Raw genomic sequence first — 16402 nt, 5'->3', positions numbered from 1 at the left:
TCTGAAAGCATTTATTCCTTGTGCGACTCATAACGCTAAATAGCGACAATTTTAGAAGGTATAGGTAGGTATTGATTATATATATATATATATATACACATATATATATATATATATACTGTATGTATGTGTGTGTATATATACATATATTTATTCTTTATGTGTGTGTATATAAATGTACATTTGTATACACATACATTTATGATATATACCCACATACATACATACATAGACACACACATATATACATACACACATACATATGTCTCACACACACACACACAAACATATGTCACATACATTACAAAAAATGTACCTTGCAGCAGATCTGATAGGGACAGGATCTAGCAGGCTGGCACCGTGTTCTTAATGCCTGCCCCTCCCCAGGATTCGCGGGTCAATAGGGAGGTGGGTGGGGCCAAATGACTAAATCTAATGAAATCACACCATATTGGCTCCGCCTCCTTCAAACTGACCCACGAATCGCGGCAAAATTGCCACGAATTCACATTACAAGAACACATTACCTGCACTCCAGTCTGTCAGGGGGGGTTCTGTGTACTCAGAAACCCCACCTGCGTGCGCTACTGAGTCAGAATCCCAGTGCTGGCATCCTGACCGGTAAGTAGTGGGGTTAGGGGGAGGGTTAGGGTTAGGCACTAGGGGGGAGGATATTGTTCGGGGAGGAAGGATTAGGTGTTGGGCTAGGGTTAGGATACTTACCTGACCTCCACCATGTCAACCCACTTAAAATGATGACATATATGTCTACATATTCATAGTGTTGACAATACAAATGTTAGGGTTAGTGCAAAAAAAATTAACATCGACATAGTGAACATGCCGACATGTACTATATCGACAGAGTACATAATGTAGTCGACAGTATGATTGACCACATTTTGAAGTTGACACATCATGCTGAACCCATGATATGCAACTTCTCACAAAAATAAGTATAGTAGTAACAATAAAAGTGACATATTCTGATTTCCAATGTTTTTTAATATATTCATGGGGGAATTGTAATAAGATGATTTGTATGGAATCAAGTTACCTGCTTTTACAACTTATAAAATATATGACATAATACTTGTTCTTGTGGAACTGGTTTATTTTCCTCAAAAGACAAATTACTCAATTGCAGCAATTAAAAATATATAATTCTAACATGGTAATAAGGTATAAAGTATTTCAGGATTCACTGTCCCTGCCAACAGTACGGATTATGGCCTGTGGTATGCAGTGTGGGTCTGGGGCATGAAGGGCCCAGTGGGGGAATGCAGTGTTAGAGGCCCATGCTTAAGGGATGTGACCAGCCTCCAGAGAGGGTGTGGCCAGTGACCACAGATGCTTGGCTAGCCATTAGAAAGTCTGAGCGCATATATATATACATATATATATATATATATATATATATATATATATAGTAATATATTAACAAGTAATATATCTTAAAAAAAAAGTTACAAAAAGTGCCTGAGCACGAGGGGTTATATAGAGAAACATACAAAATCCCCCAGCACCAAGTTATCAGCCAGTAGGAAAAGACTAAGAGGGGTATTCAATATGAAACGTAAACTTCACTGTCGAAGTTTACGTTTCATATCGGAGTTTTTACCTGCGTTAAAGTATCGGGCGCGCGCCCGCTTATCACCGTATTCAATATGAAATTAACGAAAACGAGAGCCTCCGAAGTTGGATTTACGTAAAGTTACGAATTTTTCTTTAAAAAAATTGTAGGACCCCCCTAAAGTTGTAAAAACATGGGGGATCACTATGGGTACCCCCGTTTTAACCTTTAAATGAAAGTCGGGGATTTAAATAGCCGCAGCAGGTGTTTTTTCCCGTCATTGAAGAAGTGTTGCAGAGTGGTCCCATCAAATTTGGGGTACATGAAAATGGGTACTAGCATATTTTTAAGTCCCTAAAGTAAGTTTTTAAAAATACTGCAATTGTGCACCTGCCGCTATAAATCTATTCTAGAAAACACCTGCCGCATACTTGCAGAATATCCCTGAACCTATTTCCCTATTGTTGATCAATTTTTTCCCTTTTTTTTTTTTTACCCCAATTTTTAAATTAATTTTTTGGGGTGTCCCTATTTTTTTTTTACATTTTTTTTGGCACAGTTCTTTTTTAAATGTCATTCCCAGGGCCTGCACCCCTAAACCCCAATTCTGCACTTTTTTTCGACACCTATTCAATGGTGAAAAGTTATCCCCGTTTTTTATCAAAGACTTTTCAAACCTGCGAAAAGTCTTTGAAATTGAATACGGTGTAAAACTAAAACCTGCGATAATGATGTCATAGGTGCGATATTAATGCAAAAACGATGTTTTCGTTCCCATATTGAATACCCCTATAAATCAGACTGGTGAAACAAAAAGCCTCAGCTATCAGCAAAAGCCGATTGCTCCGTGTGGGAATAGACTAGAGGTGATATTTCTAAAACTGTTCTACAAAGTATTTATTAAATGACGTGTATTGCATGTTACATAAGTGGGAATTGTTCTTCTTCCTTGTCCTAATCTAACCACACCACAGAGCATGACGGAATAAATTATTTTATTTCATTCAGGCTGCATATTAAGATCATCAGATGCCTTTCATTAAAATACATGTTTACAGATGAACAATATAATTTGCTCTGTTTGGAATATAGCGGGGCCCGATAGACTAGAGAGGCATTAGTGGACCCCTAACATCCTTTTGCAATGGGATCTGGTGATGAAGATCCCTGCTTAATGCATTCTTACACATTTCCAACAATCAGGGATGAGTGTCTGTATTTACAAGAGAAGAAAGATTTGCAGGAATACCAATCCAATCAGGGGGGTAAGCAGTTTCATATTTGAAAATACTAAGAAAAGGAGAATCTGGCAAAGTAAAGTTTGCAAGGTAGATGGTTTCACCTCCTGCCAAATATCCAGCCCAGTAACCAAATGTCCCTATGGTCATGATGGTGTGGTTACAATGTGCCAGGAGGGCAAAGTCACGGGCAGGGGAATTTTCTTGGCCCTCCCCAGCAAAATGAACATCTCCCAGTGAATTATTAATATTCTCCTTACACCAATCCATGCCATTACTAGTTACTATAAATAAAGGAGTTTTATACTTGTCCCTGAAATAGCTCATAGCTGTCTGCAAGTACTCCTTGTCAGCAACCACCCCTTTCCATATTTTGGGCATAATGGTCAGATAGTCCCCTCTCCGAACATGAACTCCAACAAATATGACATCTCGATGACCTTTCCGCAGTCTGGAAAGGTAGCCATTTGCCTCCTCCTTGATATAATCGTGGAATGTGAACTCGCTGAGAATTTCTGACTTCACATGGTCATAGAATGTCCAGGAACATGTATAACCAACAATCATAGCGTAGTCGTCTTTGATGTCTCTGTATTCTGGAGACATCCAGTCGTGTAGAGGTAGGCGTTTCCATGCAAAATGTTTAAAGACCTGCTGATCAATCACAGGCAATGTCAGTTTAAAGATATATGCAAGCTGTCTGTGCATGTTATGCTGGATGTAGGCTTGGTGCCCATTCAGCTTTGCCAGTGCAAAGAGTGTAGCATACTGCCCCATTAAATTACCCAGGCGTCCATTTGGTTCAATGGTCCACATGCCCGTCAATGGCTGGATCATGGGCTCATTTTCAACTCTGTACTGGTGAATTTCTAGGCTATAGGTTTTATGCAAAAACATAAGCAATCCTGGGTTTTTTGAAAGTAAATCATGCAGTATCTTCAATACAAAAATCATTATCGCTAAGTTTAAGAGGGTTTTCAATCTTCTTTTCATTATCCAAGATGGTCTATTTCTACTTCAAGGCAACATACCGGTAATAAAAAAAAAAAAAGTATATGTTAATGAGGACAGTAATAACATTAATAATAACAGTTATAACATAAAAAAAATAGTTATTTGATTTTGTTATCACTTGTATTTCAAATTACTGAAATATGTATATACTTTGTATGCATCTAATTGTTATTTTTCTCTGATATCGATGGTTCAATAATAAAATATATTTGAAAAAAAAATGTATTCACATTCAATAATATTTTATACATTATACAGTAAACATGGATGGCAATTATAAATGGTATAATTTTTGGGTGGCATCCACTAGCTGGTAGTAATGCTTTTTATAGTTACGCCACATACACATTTTTTTTTATGTAATATTACCGGCAAATATTAATTTGTCTATAGATCTGGAGAACATTACTCTGTTATTTCAACCCCACTGGATATGACAACATATTTTTTGAAAGCTCTCACATTAACAAACCAAGAAAATCAACACAGCATGATATAGGCCCCGTTTATCAACGAAGCATAACCCCTTTAGCGTTCGCTAAAGGGGTTATTCCACTCTTTCAGGATTTAATCAACAGCGATAATCTAAGATTACTGCTGTTTGTCAAGCATCGCTCTAACAATCTTTTAGATGACCAGAGCGATGCGCTCCCCACTGCCGGCAAAGGAGACGCAGCGGAATCTTTCTGGCTTCAGCGAAGCCTTCCAGGCACTGCCGAGTCCCGGTGTCATGTACATGCGCAGACGGACTGTCATGCATGCGCATAACACTGGAGCGCCGTCGCTGGCAGCATTAGGTTGCCAGCAGCTCAGTGGAGGAATTAGCTGGACTTTGTGGGACATCACCGAAGGGGTAAATACCAGAACATTTTTTGATTGTATCACAATGATACAAAATTATAAATCGTGCTGCTGTTTACCATCATTGATAAATGGGGGCCTTAATCTGAATTCTAATCTCAGCAGTTATAAAGGGAACTCTGCAAATATTTTTTTAAGGGGATTATGATCTGGCATACTGTAGTACCGTACTTGCATCATTATTCAGAGTAGATGTTAATTGCTGTTTACTAAGCACAAAGCTATATATTTTTGGATGGGGCTATTGCATACTTACCGATTTTAGAAAACTCCTCTCTGGGAGCAGCCCGGACAGGAGATGCCACTGACAGGTTGGGGGGCGTGGGGCCGGACTACAATTTTCTGTACAATCTCCCAATCCCGCCCACTTCACTAGGGAGCGGCCAGGATGAGGGAGATCTGCCTACTCTCCTGGGGTGCTATCCGAAAAATCGGGCACCTCCTCAACTACCGGGAGAGTAGGCAAGTATGAGCTAAAGTGTGGATTTCCTAGAAGCAGAGTTGTTACCAGTGGTACCCCCATAGTTGTGTGGTTTTCCCTTAGTTAGTTAGGGGTTCACTTAGATGTACTGCAGCCCCTTTAGATATTTTTTTTATTATTGATATGCCCCATACAGCCCTATGGCAATGTTGTTTGAACTCTAAGTGGCCCCTCTCTCCAGCCCTGTACTTGTATGTGTTAGAGAGGCTGGTATGGCAGGGACCCTGGCCGGCAAGCAACAGTAAAGCCAGCGAATTGGGGCCCCATGGGTTTGGTGGCCGTGTTGTAATTCAGGAGTCCCCGGGGACTGGCTGTCTCTGGGTACCCAGGGCCATGCAGGATGTCAGACTTGGGGAGCAGAGAGACACCCACCAACATAGACCCATACAGAAGAGACAACCAGAAGAGAGGAACGAGAACACAGATTGGAGCAGGCCTGTGGACGAGTTTTGTTTTGTAGCGTCAGTAGTACCTGTGACTAGAGCTGTAACTAGACTTTTTGGTGCCCTGTGCCAGAAAGAGCATTAGTGCCTTCCCCATTTTTATTAGGGAAATAAAGCACCCCTGAAAAAAGGAAGGGCCAGGGAAGAGATAGGGGAGGCCAGACGATGCTTGGGATAAAATAAGAGGAAGCTACAAGTGAGAGTGATAATAATCATAAATTGAGCACAGAAAAAAGGGATTTTCCCTCCAGCACACTGATGATTCATATATTTGCAAATGTATGTAACTAATATTTCTGAATCTCTATTATTATATAGGATTTAAGTATTTTTGATTTTGCTACAGTGTGCTGGAGGGAAAAGCCCTTTTTTCTGTGCTCAGTGTAAACCCCGCCCTTTACAAGCACCTGTGGTATGTCATTATAGCTGATTTGAGCAACTACCATATTTTTTGTTAATAATCCGAAATTGACAGGCCCAAATAGTGCCCCCTGCCCTGCGGTACCCTGTGCCATGGCACTGGTCGCTCTACCCTAGTTACGGCCCTGCCTGTGATCCGGCAGGGAAAGCGGAGTGCTGGTGAGCCAGAGCTGAACACGGCCTTGGGTGAACCCCGGCTGATGACCAATGAACCAGCATCTGTGGGAGCTGTACCTGTAATCAGGGTGAGGAAGACCCCTGAAGTACCTCACAGTGAGCTGGCCTGGAGAGATGGCTCCCACCTGCTGTGTTTGCAGGGGTGGACGTCCCACAGATCAGTGGAGTGCCACAGGTCACAGGAACCCCCTGGGAGTGGCAACTGCTGCCTATGAAGAAGAATGTTTCTGAGCTGCGGAAGAAGCACTCACCTGCCAATGGAGAAATGAGCACCTCTGGACCCTGGAAGAGAATGCCCAGCAACCACGTAGGATGGCAGTGGTGACAGTCCAGGAAAGTTGCCACCGGGACCTGTGGAGCTCGGGGATACGACTGTGCTGCCGCTGAGGAAATTGCCGCCGGGAGAAGAGAACCTGGCCGGGAAGATGATGGTCACAGCTCGCAGGGTGGCTCCGGCAGAAGAAGACAGCCCCTACAGTAGTGCCCAGAAGCTGCGCCTGCTGGTACCAGAGAGAGATGCTGCAGGCAATAAGGAAAGGCGAGGACCCCTTGCTGCTGAAGACACATCGCCGGGTAGGAGAGGATCCTGCCTGTAGTAGCTGGAGGTTTCCTGTTGCCCCTTAATGCCAGGAGCACCAGAGCGCAGAGGATGAATTAGAGGGCCACAGTTCCTGGCCCTTGGTGATGGAGCGCTCCCTGGTGTGGTGCCTAGCATCCTGGGCAGCGCTGCAAAGAGTGGCCACTGTGGAGAGGAGGAGCTGGGCACCACTGCGGAGGGTGAGATCCCTTTAATTCATCTTTAATTTACGTTAAAGGCTGGTTTTCAGACAAGTCATAGTGGTTGGGTTAGGCAGATGGTATTTTAGAGCAGTGATTTTCATCCTTTTTTAAATCAAGGCACACTACACAAGATTTTAAATTGCCAAGGCACACCATCCGGTGATGCAGTGACCTATGAAAAACACACTACATTGACCCCCACAGGAATAAAACACACTACATTGGCCTTCACAGGAATAAAACACACTACATTGGCCAGGAATAAAACACACCACATTGGCCTCAACAGGAATAAAACACACTACATTGGCCTCAACAGGAATAAAACACACTACATTGGCCTCCACAGGAATAAAACACACTACATTGGCCTCCACAGGAATAAAACACACTACATTGGCCTCCACAGGAATAAAACACACTACATTGGCCCCTGCATGAATAAAACACACCACATTGGCCTCCACAGGAATAAAACACACTACATTGGCCTCCACAGGAATAAAACACACTACATTGGCCTCCACAGGAATAAAACACACTACATTGACCTCCGCAGGAATAACACACACTACATTGACCTCCGCAGGAATAACACACACTACATTGGCCTCCGCAGGTATAACACACACTACATTGGCCTCCACAGGAATAAAACACACTACATTGGCCTCCACAGGAATTAAACACATTACTGTACATTGGCCTCCACAGGAATTAAAAAATCAAATTTTTGGGCCCCCACAGAAATAAAGCAATCACATTGGCCTCCACAGAAATAAAACAATCACATTAGCCGCCACAAAGAAAATCACTTTGCCCCCCACAGAGAAAAAAAAAAACATTGCTCCCCAACTGAAAATAAAAGCAGATTGCCTCACATCACAGGGCTGGCTGGCTGGTCCCGGGCTGGAAGGGCTGGCTCGGTCAATGGCACAGCGTGGTCAGGAAGCGCTGGCTCGGTCACTAATACAGGCAGGGCGGTCTTCATGGCGGCAACGCGGCGTGCGTGACCTGTGTTAGGTCACGCCGCCGCGTCTAGGCAGGTGACGGCCTGGGCTTGCCTGAGCCTCTCAGAGGAGCTCAGCAAGAGCCCAGGCCACAGTACTGTATAATGTGCCCGGCAGCTCTGACCGCTGCCACGGCACACTTCACAACCGCCCACATCGCATAGCGGTTGAAAACCACTTTTGTAGAGAGAGGAGGGAATCTGGTGTCCTAGTCGCAATAGAATGTGTGCAATTCGGGCCTCCCAGTTTGAAAGGAGGTCTGTTAGTTAAATAGTATGCTGAGAAGGAGTTAATATTTTTAGAAACTGTTCAGTGACTGCAAAATAGGCATCTGCAAGGGGAGAGTGCAACAGTTTCGGACAGAGTAGTGCAATCTGGGCAACCATAGGAGGTTCCTCCTTATATGCAAGTTAGTTTGGTGATTTGTTTTGGAGATTACCCCCATGGCACTCATTATAGACCCCCTTTTGGCATGTGTTCCACTTAGAGCTTGTATCACTAGTGCGGTGGAGAATCAGCATGCTGGGTTGTTTTCGAATTCCCTATCTTTCTAAATAAGTTGTAGTGTTTCAGATACATTTCTGCAAGAAGACAAAGGTGTGGTAGGGGTCTGTCACCTTATGTGTTTAGAGGAAAAAAGGTCTTCTGCCATACTATTGAATGCTTATTAATTCTAAAGTTCACAAATTATTCTAATGTGTGCTGCAATGTGAAAAATGTGTTTTGCTATTCTATTAAATGTTTATCTCAAAGTGCATGCTCACTATGCTTAAGTAAATGCTACCTATGCAAAAAGGACTGCTGGTGGTTACAGTGGCAAATGCAGAATTTTTTAAAGGGGGGGAAATTTCCTATATATATATATATATATATATATATATATATACACATTGTGATAGAAGCACTGGAGAAGTCTGGGATGGCATATATGTGTGTCCCAGATTCCTATCATATGTGTTTTAAAACCCCAGGAAAAGTCGGTTATGCCAAACAGACCAGAAGTGTCGGCGTTTGGTAAAAAACGGATAATGGGTCCTAGGGGTGTGGATGTGAGAAGAGAAGTGAGGGCTCCATCCACAGGCCATTCCAGGTTTGGGCCTTTCAGTCTGAGAGCAGGCTGACTAGTAGTTGCACCTGGAAGTGGCTCAGATAAGCTGTGTTAGGTTTTGGGTTCAGTGTCTCACATACCCTGGGAAGAAACAGACACTGAGGTTGGTTCTGAGACACTGTGATTTTTGAAAGTGCTGTGTTTGTGTTTGTGGTAAGGCAGTAGGCCCTGCCACTTGTAGAGAATACCCTGTCCAGTTAGTGCCCAGACGGGCTAGGATTTATTTTTATGTTTTGTTATTTTGTTGTGTATATTGCACAATAAAACTGCACAAAAACCATGAACTGGTGTGCTGTTTCCTGGCTTCTGTGTGTAAGGAGGTATCCATCTACCCCAGGAGAGGGACCCCCTACCCCGACTATATCACAATATATATATAATTCAGCTGAGCCCCGGCACTCCAAATCCAATATGAAATATCCTGCTCTGGTGCCCTCCTAGGGGTCGGCACCCCCACAAAACAGCTAATAAGTGGAGAGAGGTGGCACTCGGAGTCTTTTCAAACAAAAGTGAACCCTATGCCAGGGTTATTTATTCGGTCAAGGTTTCGGGGACTGTAGTTAAAATACCAATGAATAAATGCTTGATTAAAAGGCTGTGGAAGTCTAAGTATTGGACGCCAGTAAAATGGCCGACGTCCTCTCAATAGAGCTCCAGTTGAGAGTAGATTTAAGAGCTCAACCACATGTCCGCTGTAGTCTGATAGGACACAGGGACAATGATCACTGCCTTGGGCAGAGTGTAATGTGAGTAATATTACCCACATGCAAATTAGCCCCTTGGTCTAGGTATCGTCCCCTGTTGTTTACATTGCGGCACTTCCGGAAGGTGGAATGCGGTGGAAAGCAGACCAGGTTGCTGATGGGTAGTAGAGTCCGGTCCCAGAAGTCTTGTCAATTAAGATTTTATTGCGATTTGGCCTGCACTTTTGACATTAGTGTTTTATGGAATAATGAATCAGGCACTGGAATAATGAATCAGGCATTGTTCTCCAATGTTTAGTAAGTTGAGTCTTTTCAGTGGAGTTTAGGGTACACTTTTTAGTTGTTTCCTGTAATTTCTATCACGATTGGAGGAAGTGACATCATCCCTAAAACAGGGAGAGGGATTAAAAGGCAATTTAGACAAGGTTGGCTCATTCCTCCAACAGAGATGGTCAGGTACAGTCCTTCTGGTTTTAAGTAAGTACCCATTGGATTCCTTCTGTAGATTCTATCTATGAGATTTTACTGTATGCTTTGTATTTAATGGGGCATCTCGATCTCCCTTTTTTGTGCTTTTAATATAGTCATGAATGTTTTGCATATAATAAGGTTTTTTTTATCTGTTTTTATGCTTCAAAGATAATTATAAATATTGGTTTATTTTCCTTATCTACCTGCTATATAGGGTCCAACCATAGACTAAATGGAAGGTCTCATTATAATTGCGGCCAAAGTATTTGAAGAAGTTTACTATTTCCATCATTTTAATTATTATTTTTTATTTAATTCTAGTTCCATAACTACAATCACAGTATAAAGTTAGATTGGTCGATTTGTTTATACGATGTATTTTTCTAAGAAATAATATATTTACATTTGACAGATTGTTTCACCTTCGGGACCTGCTGCTGAAAAATATTCTGAAGCTTTCTACAATAGTGGTTTTTATCTTATTTTGTGTATTAAGGTATGTAATATTGCCCATTTATTAAGAGGATACATTGTTAATTGAATTGGATTTTATGAATAGACTATACATATGTATCTAGATTGCATTGTGAAGATACACCCAATTTTATGTTTGTTAAGAACTACCCCTGATGAAGTCCTGCCAAAGGATGAAACATGTCGGGTTGAAGGTGTCTATTTAAGGTCTAACTCTTAGGGTCCACTACCACGAGCTCACACCCTTTCGGGTGAGGTGGAGGTGCTTTGGTGTCATCTACCAGTTGTTCGGCAAACAAAAATAGCACCTTGTTAAATAAATTTCATGTAAGCACATTTCATTATGTTCTGTTGGTTTCATGTTTAAATAAACAATTTTTAAAAAGAATATTATGTAAAGTTTGGCCATTGTTTCGGTGTATTCTTCTGTTGTGAGGGTGTACTTTCAGGATCCTGTCGGATCGTACAATATTCCAGAATTCCTCTTTAAAGACTGCTCTCAAGGTTATTTAAATCAAGTAATACCATTAGAAGATTTTTACTAAAGACACTCTGGAGATTTCAACTGGTCCGCCTATACCTCCTAAAGATTGGTTGAAAATACTTTCCATTATTGATTAAGCTACAATTCATTGTATGTTTCGTGGAAACTGTGATAAGTATTTTACTTTGAGCAACCTTTTTTCCACTTTTTTACGTGTATGTCTGTATGGTGATCCCACTAACAGGGGGTCGGGTGTGAAGATGCAGCCTTCTGATTTTCTATATTTGTGATATTGTGTAAGTGCAAGACAAAGGCAAATTTGTTTTTATATATATATATATATATTGACACAGTCGGGTTAGGGGTCCCTCTCCTGGTTTAGATGGACTCCCTCTTTACGCAGACAGCAGCTCAGGAAACAGGACACAAGCCTGGGGTTCTTGTACAAACTGGTCGGCGCCAGTCTTTATTGTACCAAATGCATAAACAAAATAAAACAGTAAACAAAACCCTAGCCCATCTGGGCACTAACCAAACAGTGGGTACCCTCACTACCAGAATGGTAGGGCCTACTGCCCTCACCATCAATAGCAGCACGTGCACAGTACTTACAGGGTAATCATACAGTGTCTCTGGACATGCTAACCTGCATGCCTGCTTCCCCAGGTGTGAGACACACCTCTTCAGACCGGACTACTAACTGTTGTACCACGTCTTTTAAGGCCTGGTGGGTTTCCTCTATGGCAACATGTTGTTGCCTCAGGGCTTCCTCCATGGTGACTTGCCTCTGGGCTGCCTCCATGGCCATTAGTTGCACATTGGTAGATTCCTGCTAAGCTCTGGTATTTTCCTGCTGAGCTCTGTTAGTTTCTTGCTGAGCTCTGGTAGTTTCTTGCAAGGCTTTGTTAGTGTCTTGCTGAGTTTTGTTACCTTGGAGCAGGGCCTTAAAAATGTCCTCCATGTTGTCATTCAGTGTAGGTTTGTAGGAAAACATGGCTTCTCTAAGCATCTGTCGATGCCACCTTCATGGACTTCACAGAACACGAGTTGATACCCAACACAAAAAATTGGTGTCTGTCACTTTAAATTTTAAATGTAGAACTTTTCCTCTTGCTGCAATTTCCAGTGTGCATTTGCCTGCATTCTCCACCAATTGGGGACACAGTCGGGTTAGGGGTCCCTCCCCTGGGATAGATGAACTCCCTCTTTATACAGCCAAGGAAACAGGACACAAGTCTGGGGTTCTTGTACAAATTGGTCAGCGCCAGTCTTTATTGTACCAAACACATAAACAAAATAAAACAGTAAACAAAACCCTAGCCCGTCTGGACACTAACCAAACAGTGGGTACCCTCACTACCAGAACGGTAGGGCCTACTGCCCTCACCATCAATAACAGCACATGCACAGTACTTACAGGGTAATCATACAGTCTCTGGACATGCTAACCTGCATGCCTGCTTCCCCAGGTGTGAGACACTCAGCCACAAACAAACCATGCTTATCTTAGCCATTTCCAGCTGCAAGCCCTAATGAGCCTGTTACCAGGCTCAAAGGCCCAAAACCTGGAGTGGCCTGTGGATGGAGCCCTCCCTCTCCTCACACCCACAGCATTAGGACCCAAACCGGCTTTTCCAAAAGCCGATACTCTGATCTGTTACAAAACAGAATTCTCCTGGGGTTTTTTAGAACACATAGGCCAAAACCTAGGACAAATGTACCTGCCATTGACCACTTTACCAGTGCTTCTTTCGCAATATATATATATATATATTTATATATTTATTGTGATAGGGTCGGGGTAGGGGGTCCCTCTCCTGGGATAGATGGACACCACCTTACACACAGCAGCCAGGAAATAGCACTCCAGTTGTGGATTTTCTTACAAGCTGGTTGGCACCAGTTTTTATTGTGCAATATCAATAACCAAAGAAACAAAACATAAAATAAACCCTTGCCCGGCTGGGCACTAACTAGACAGTAAGTTCCCTCGCTACAGAACACTAAATAAATCCCCGTCCACAGTACCTTCTGGTTTGTAGCCAACAGTGTCTCAGAGCAAGCTAACCTGCGGACCTGCTCTCCCAGGTATGAGACACTCAGTCCTAACTAAACCCAGCATAAATCAACCATTTCCAGGTGCAAGCCCTAATGAGCCTGCTACCAGGCTGAAAGGCCCAACACCTGGAGTGGCCTGTGGATGGAGCCCTCCCTCTCCTCAAATCCACACCCCCAGGACCCATTCCGGCTTTTCACTGAAGCCGACATTTCTAGTCTGCTTTTTCCAACAGACTTCTCCTGGGGGTTTTAAAAGACATAAGACAGGAATCTGGGACAGATATAGAAGCCATTCCACACTTCTCCAGTGCTTCTATCACAATATATATATTGAGTTGTCACGGCTCTGCTCCACAAAAGCTTGTGGGAGGAATAGCTGCAGCCGGGCCATCTTGTCTTCTCCTGTAGCCAGCTGCCAGAATGAGCTCATTCTGACTCGGGTCATGCACGGTCACAGTCACCTGACCGGCTGACCACTGCGCTGCCTGTTCGGAGCTGAGCTCCGATCGTGGAAGCAGTGGGAGGAGGGGGGCAGCTTGGTTCATCTGGGGGGTTTCTGTATGCTTGGAAACCCCCCCTGCGTATGCTACAGAGTTAGTTGAAAGTTTGCATAACTGCTATTTTTCACTTGCAGACTGCTATTTTTAATCAGTTAATATTTGCTGGTTTTCTGATATTTTAGGAAGAATGCTAATTCATGTTGCACTGTAAAGCAAATCCCTATTTTTCTTAAACATGTGAACTGTATGTTAAGCTCTATTATTTTTCTTTAATGCTGGACTATGCTTAAGGTTAAAACCTCCAAACTGCATGCTAATTCCTGTTCTTTTTCTCTGAAGCTGGACTGACTTTGCTCAAAACTAAAGCCGCATATCTGTATGCAAACCTTTATTTTCACTGTAATGCTGCACTCTGTTTTTTTAGGGATGTAGTCGGCATCCTGGCATTCGGGATGCTGACGGTCTTAATACCGGTGCCAAAATCCCGACAGGTCGGGATCCCGGCACCAGTATCCCGACCGTTGGCATCCCGAAGGTAATTATTGGGGTGTTAGGGGGAGGGTAGCGTTAGCTAGCAAGGTTAGGGTTAGGCGCTAAGAGGAGGGTTAGGGTAGGGGTTAGGTTAGGGGTTAGAAAAGTACTTACCATAGCATCCTATGGGTGTCAGTATTTAGGCTGTCGGGATGCCGCTGTCGGTATTACGACCAGCGGCATCCCGACAACCAGGATTCCATACCCAACCTATTTTATTATATAGCCAGAAAGTTGCTTTGCTGAAACTACAGTAGTTGTTTTAAGAAATGGTTATTGTGTTGCAGGATTTGTGACAAATCTTTTTGAAGGGAAGCTGAGATAATGTAATGTACAGTTGTTATGTGGCAAATGTTTTCTCTCTCAAGTAAAATTGTGTTGTACCTTGTAAATGTATCTGTCATTGTGTCTGTTGATAATTACATTGTCCATAGCAACCAATTATATTTTACTTATTTGTCTAGCACAGTGTTTCCCAAACTTTTTTGAAGCAAGAGTAAAGTTGCAGTGAAGTAGTAAAGTGAAGTAAATTGTGCTTACCTGTCATCCTTAGGCTCAGTTATGTGGTGGTGGATAGGTTTGTACTTCTGTTTGTGAACATATTTACATTACATTTACAATTAAAACATTTATTTGGTGCTGGACCACCAACCTGAGGCACCCCAGGGTGCCGCGGCACACAGTTTGGGAACCACTGGTCTAGCACCTTTTAGAAGATAATAGCTAGAATCTGATTGGTTGCTATGGGCAACATCTCCACTTCTATAAACCTGCACTTTAGTTAGGTTTACCAAACTATCCCTTTAAACCAGGACACATTAATTACACAAGTTCTGTGGCTGGCTGGCTGGCTGACTTCAAGACTGGATTTCACCTGGTTTTAATGAGCCACAGAACCTGTGTCATTCACGAGTGTCCTGGTTTATAGGGATTATATGGTAATATACTGTATGCAATAGGCCAACCCGGATATATGTGGTGGAAACCTGGCTAAACTGCCAGGATGAGGATTTATTTTATACCAGCCGTCCTGGAAATGCCACAGTTACCAGTCCAAGCTTGTTCTCAGTCACCTGTACACTCACTTAAACATGCTATTGCATATAGTAATACAAATTCTGCATTTAAGTGAACATTATAGAAGTAGCCGACAGGGTTAAAATACTGACAACGGCCGGTAAGTACCCTAACCCAACCCCTACCCCTCCATCCCTGCACCCTAAACCTAACATCCCCCTTGTGCCTAAACTTAATCCTAACCCTCCCCCTAGCCCCACTGCTGACTGGTGTCGGGATTCCGGCACAGGTATTTTGAGAGCCGAAATCCTGACAGCTGGCATTTGAACAATCTCCCATTTATCTGCCTATGCTTGATTCTACTGAGATCGAGACATATACAACTCCTACGGAACTTTCTTTTAAAAAAAAAATAATATATATATATATATCAGTATAAACATATAAAACACAACATTAAATTATAGCTATATCAACACCACCTATCTCTACACATCTCATCTCACCTTACTAGCCTGTTATCGATCCGCTTCTGGAAGTTAGAATGTCCTCATTAATGGCCACAGTGTTCTCTTATGTATGTCTCGGAACCAGCAGACACAACACTTATGTACACACTGCATACTAAATTAAGAAAGTATAATGAAGGAAGGGAGGGACACAAGGGACAAAGTATGTAAACTAAGCTGTAAAGCAGGTTATTGGAGAGCCTTAAGATATGGAGGAAGCTCACACTAGTGAAAAAAACAAATATTTATACACAAGCAGTAATCTATGGTCCTGATTCAGAGCCGTACGCTCTTTCAGAGCGCTCGCTCTGAATCAGGGCGGCAGTTTTTTTATGTGAGCCGGCCTCCTGGCCGCTCGCTAAGGTGTGGGTGACCACCCACAGCTTTTGCGAGCGGCCAGGTGATGGTCGTGACCATCGCAACCATCGGGCTTGCAACGAGACCCTTGTGGTAGGGTCTCGTCCATCGCAAGCCCCAGTGAGCTTCCAGCTCTAATAGAGCCAGAAGCTCACTACTGAGGCCGCCCCCAAATGGCAGGCGTTCCTTCAG

The 16402-nt window shown here is 42.9% G+C and overlaps 1 protein-coding gene across 2 annotated transcripts; it reads right to left on the bottom strand.

Annotated features, from left to right (window-relative positions):
• Window positions 1–1113: 1113 nt before the first annotated feature.
• On the bottom strand, window positions 1114–15940 carry LOC148478438 (galactoside alpha-(1,2)-fucosyltransferase 2-like). Of its 2 annotated transcripts, none has more exons than XM_088455429.1 (2): window positions 15851–15940; window positions 1114–3826 (listed from the first exon to the last, which is right to left on the bottom strand). In XM_088455429.1, exon 2 carries the CDS (start codon window positions 3802–3804, stop codon window positions 2773–2775), a length of 1032 nt encoding a protein of 343 aa, XP_088311555.1. In that variant the 5' UTR covers window positions 3805–3826; window positions 15851–15940; the 3' UTR covers window positions 1114–2772. The 2 variants fall into 2 exon arrangements, with proteins under 2 accessions (XP_088311555.1, XP_088311556.1); XM_088455430.1 differs by having other exon boundaries at window positions 1114–3823.
• Window positions 15941–16402: the final 462 nt, after the last annotated feature.

This window comes from Taudactylus pleione, unplaced genomic scaffold (assembly GCF_031769625.1).
Source record: "Taudactylus pleione unplaced genomic scaffold, aTauple2 ptg000655l, whole genome shotgun sequence".
Taxonomy (NCBI): Eukaryota; Metazoa; Chordata; class Amphibia; order Anura; family Myobatrachidae; genus Taudactylus; species Taudactylus pleione.
This window is presented reverse-complemented; position numbering and strand designations above follow the sequence as displayed.

Bases quoted from the DNA above. Each gene is read 5' to 3' on its own strand.
- LOC148478438 (XM_088455429.1), bottom strand. From the start codon at position 3,804: ATGAAAAGAAGATTGAAAACCCTCTTAAACTTAGCGATAATGATTTTT.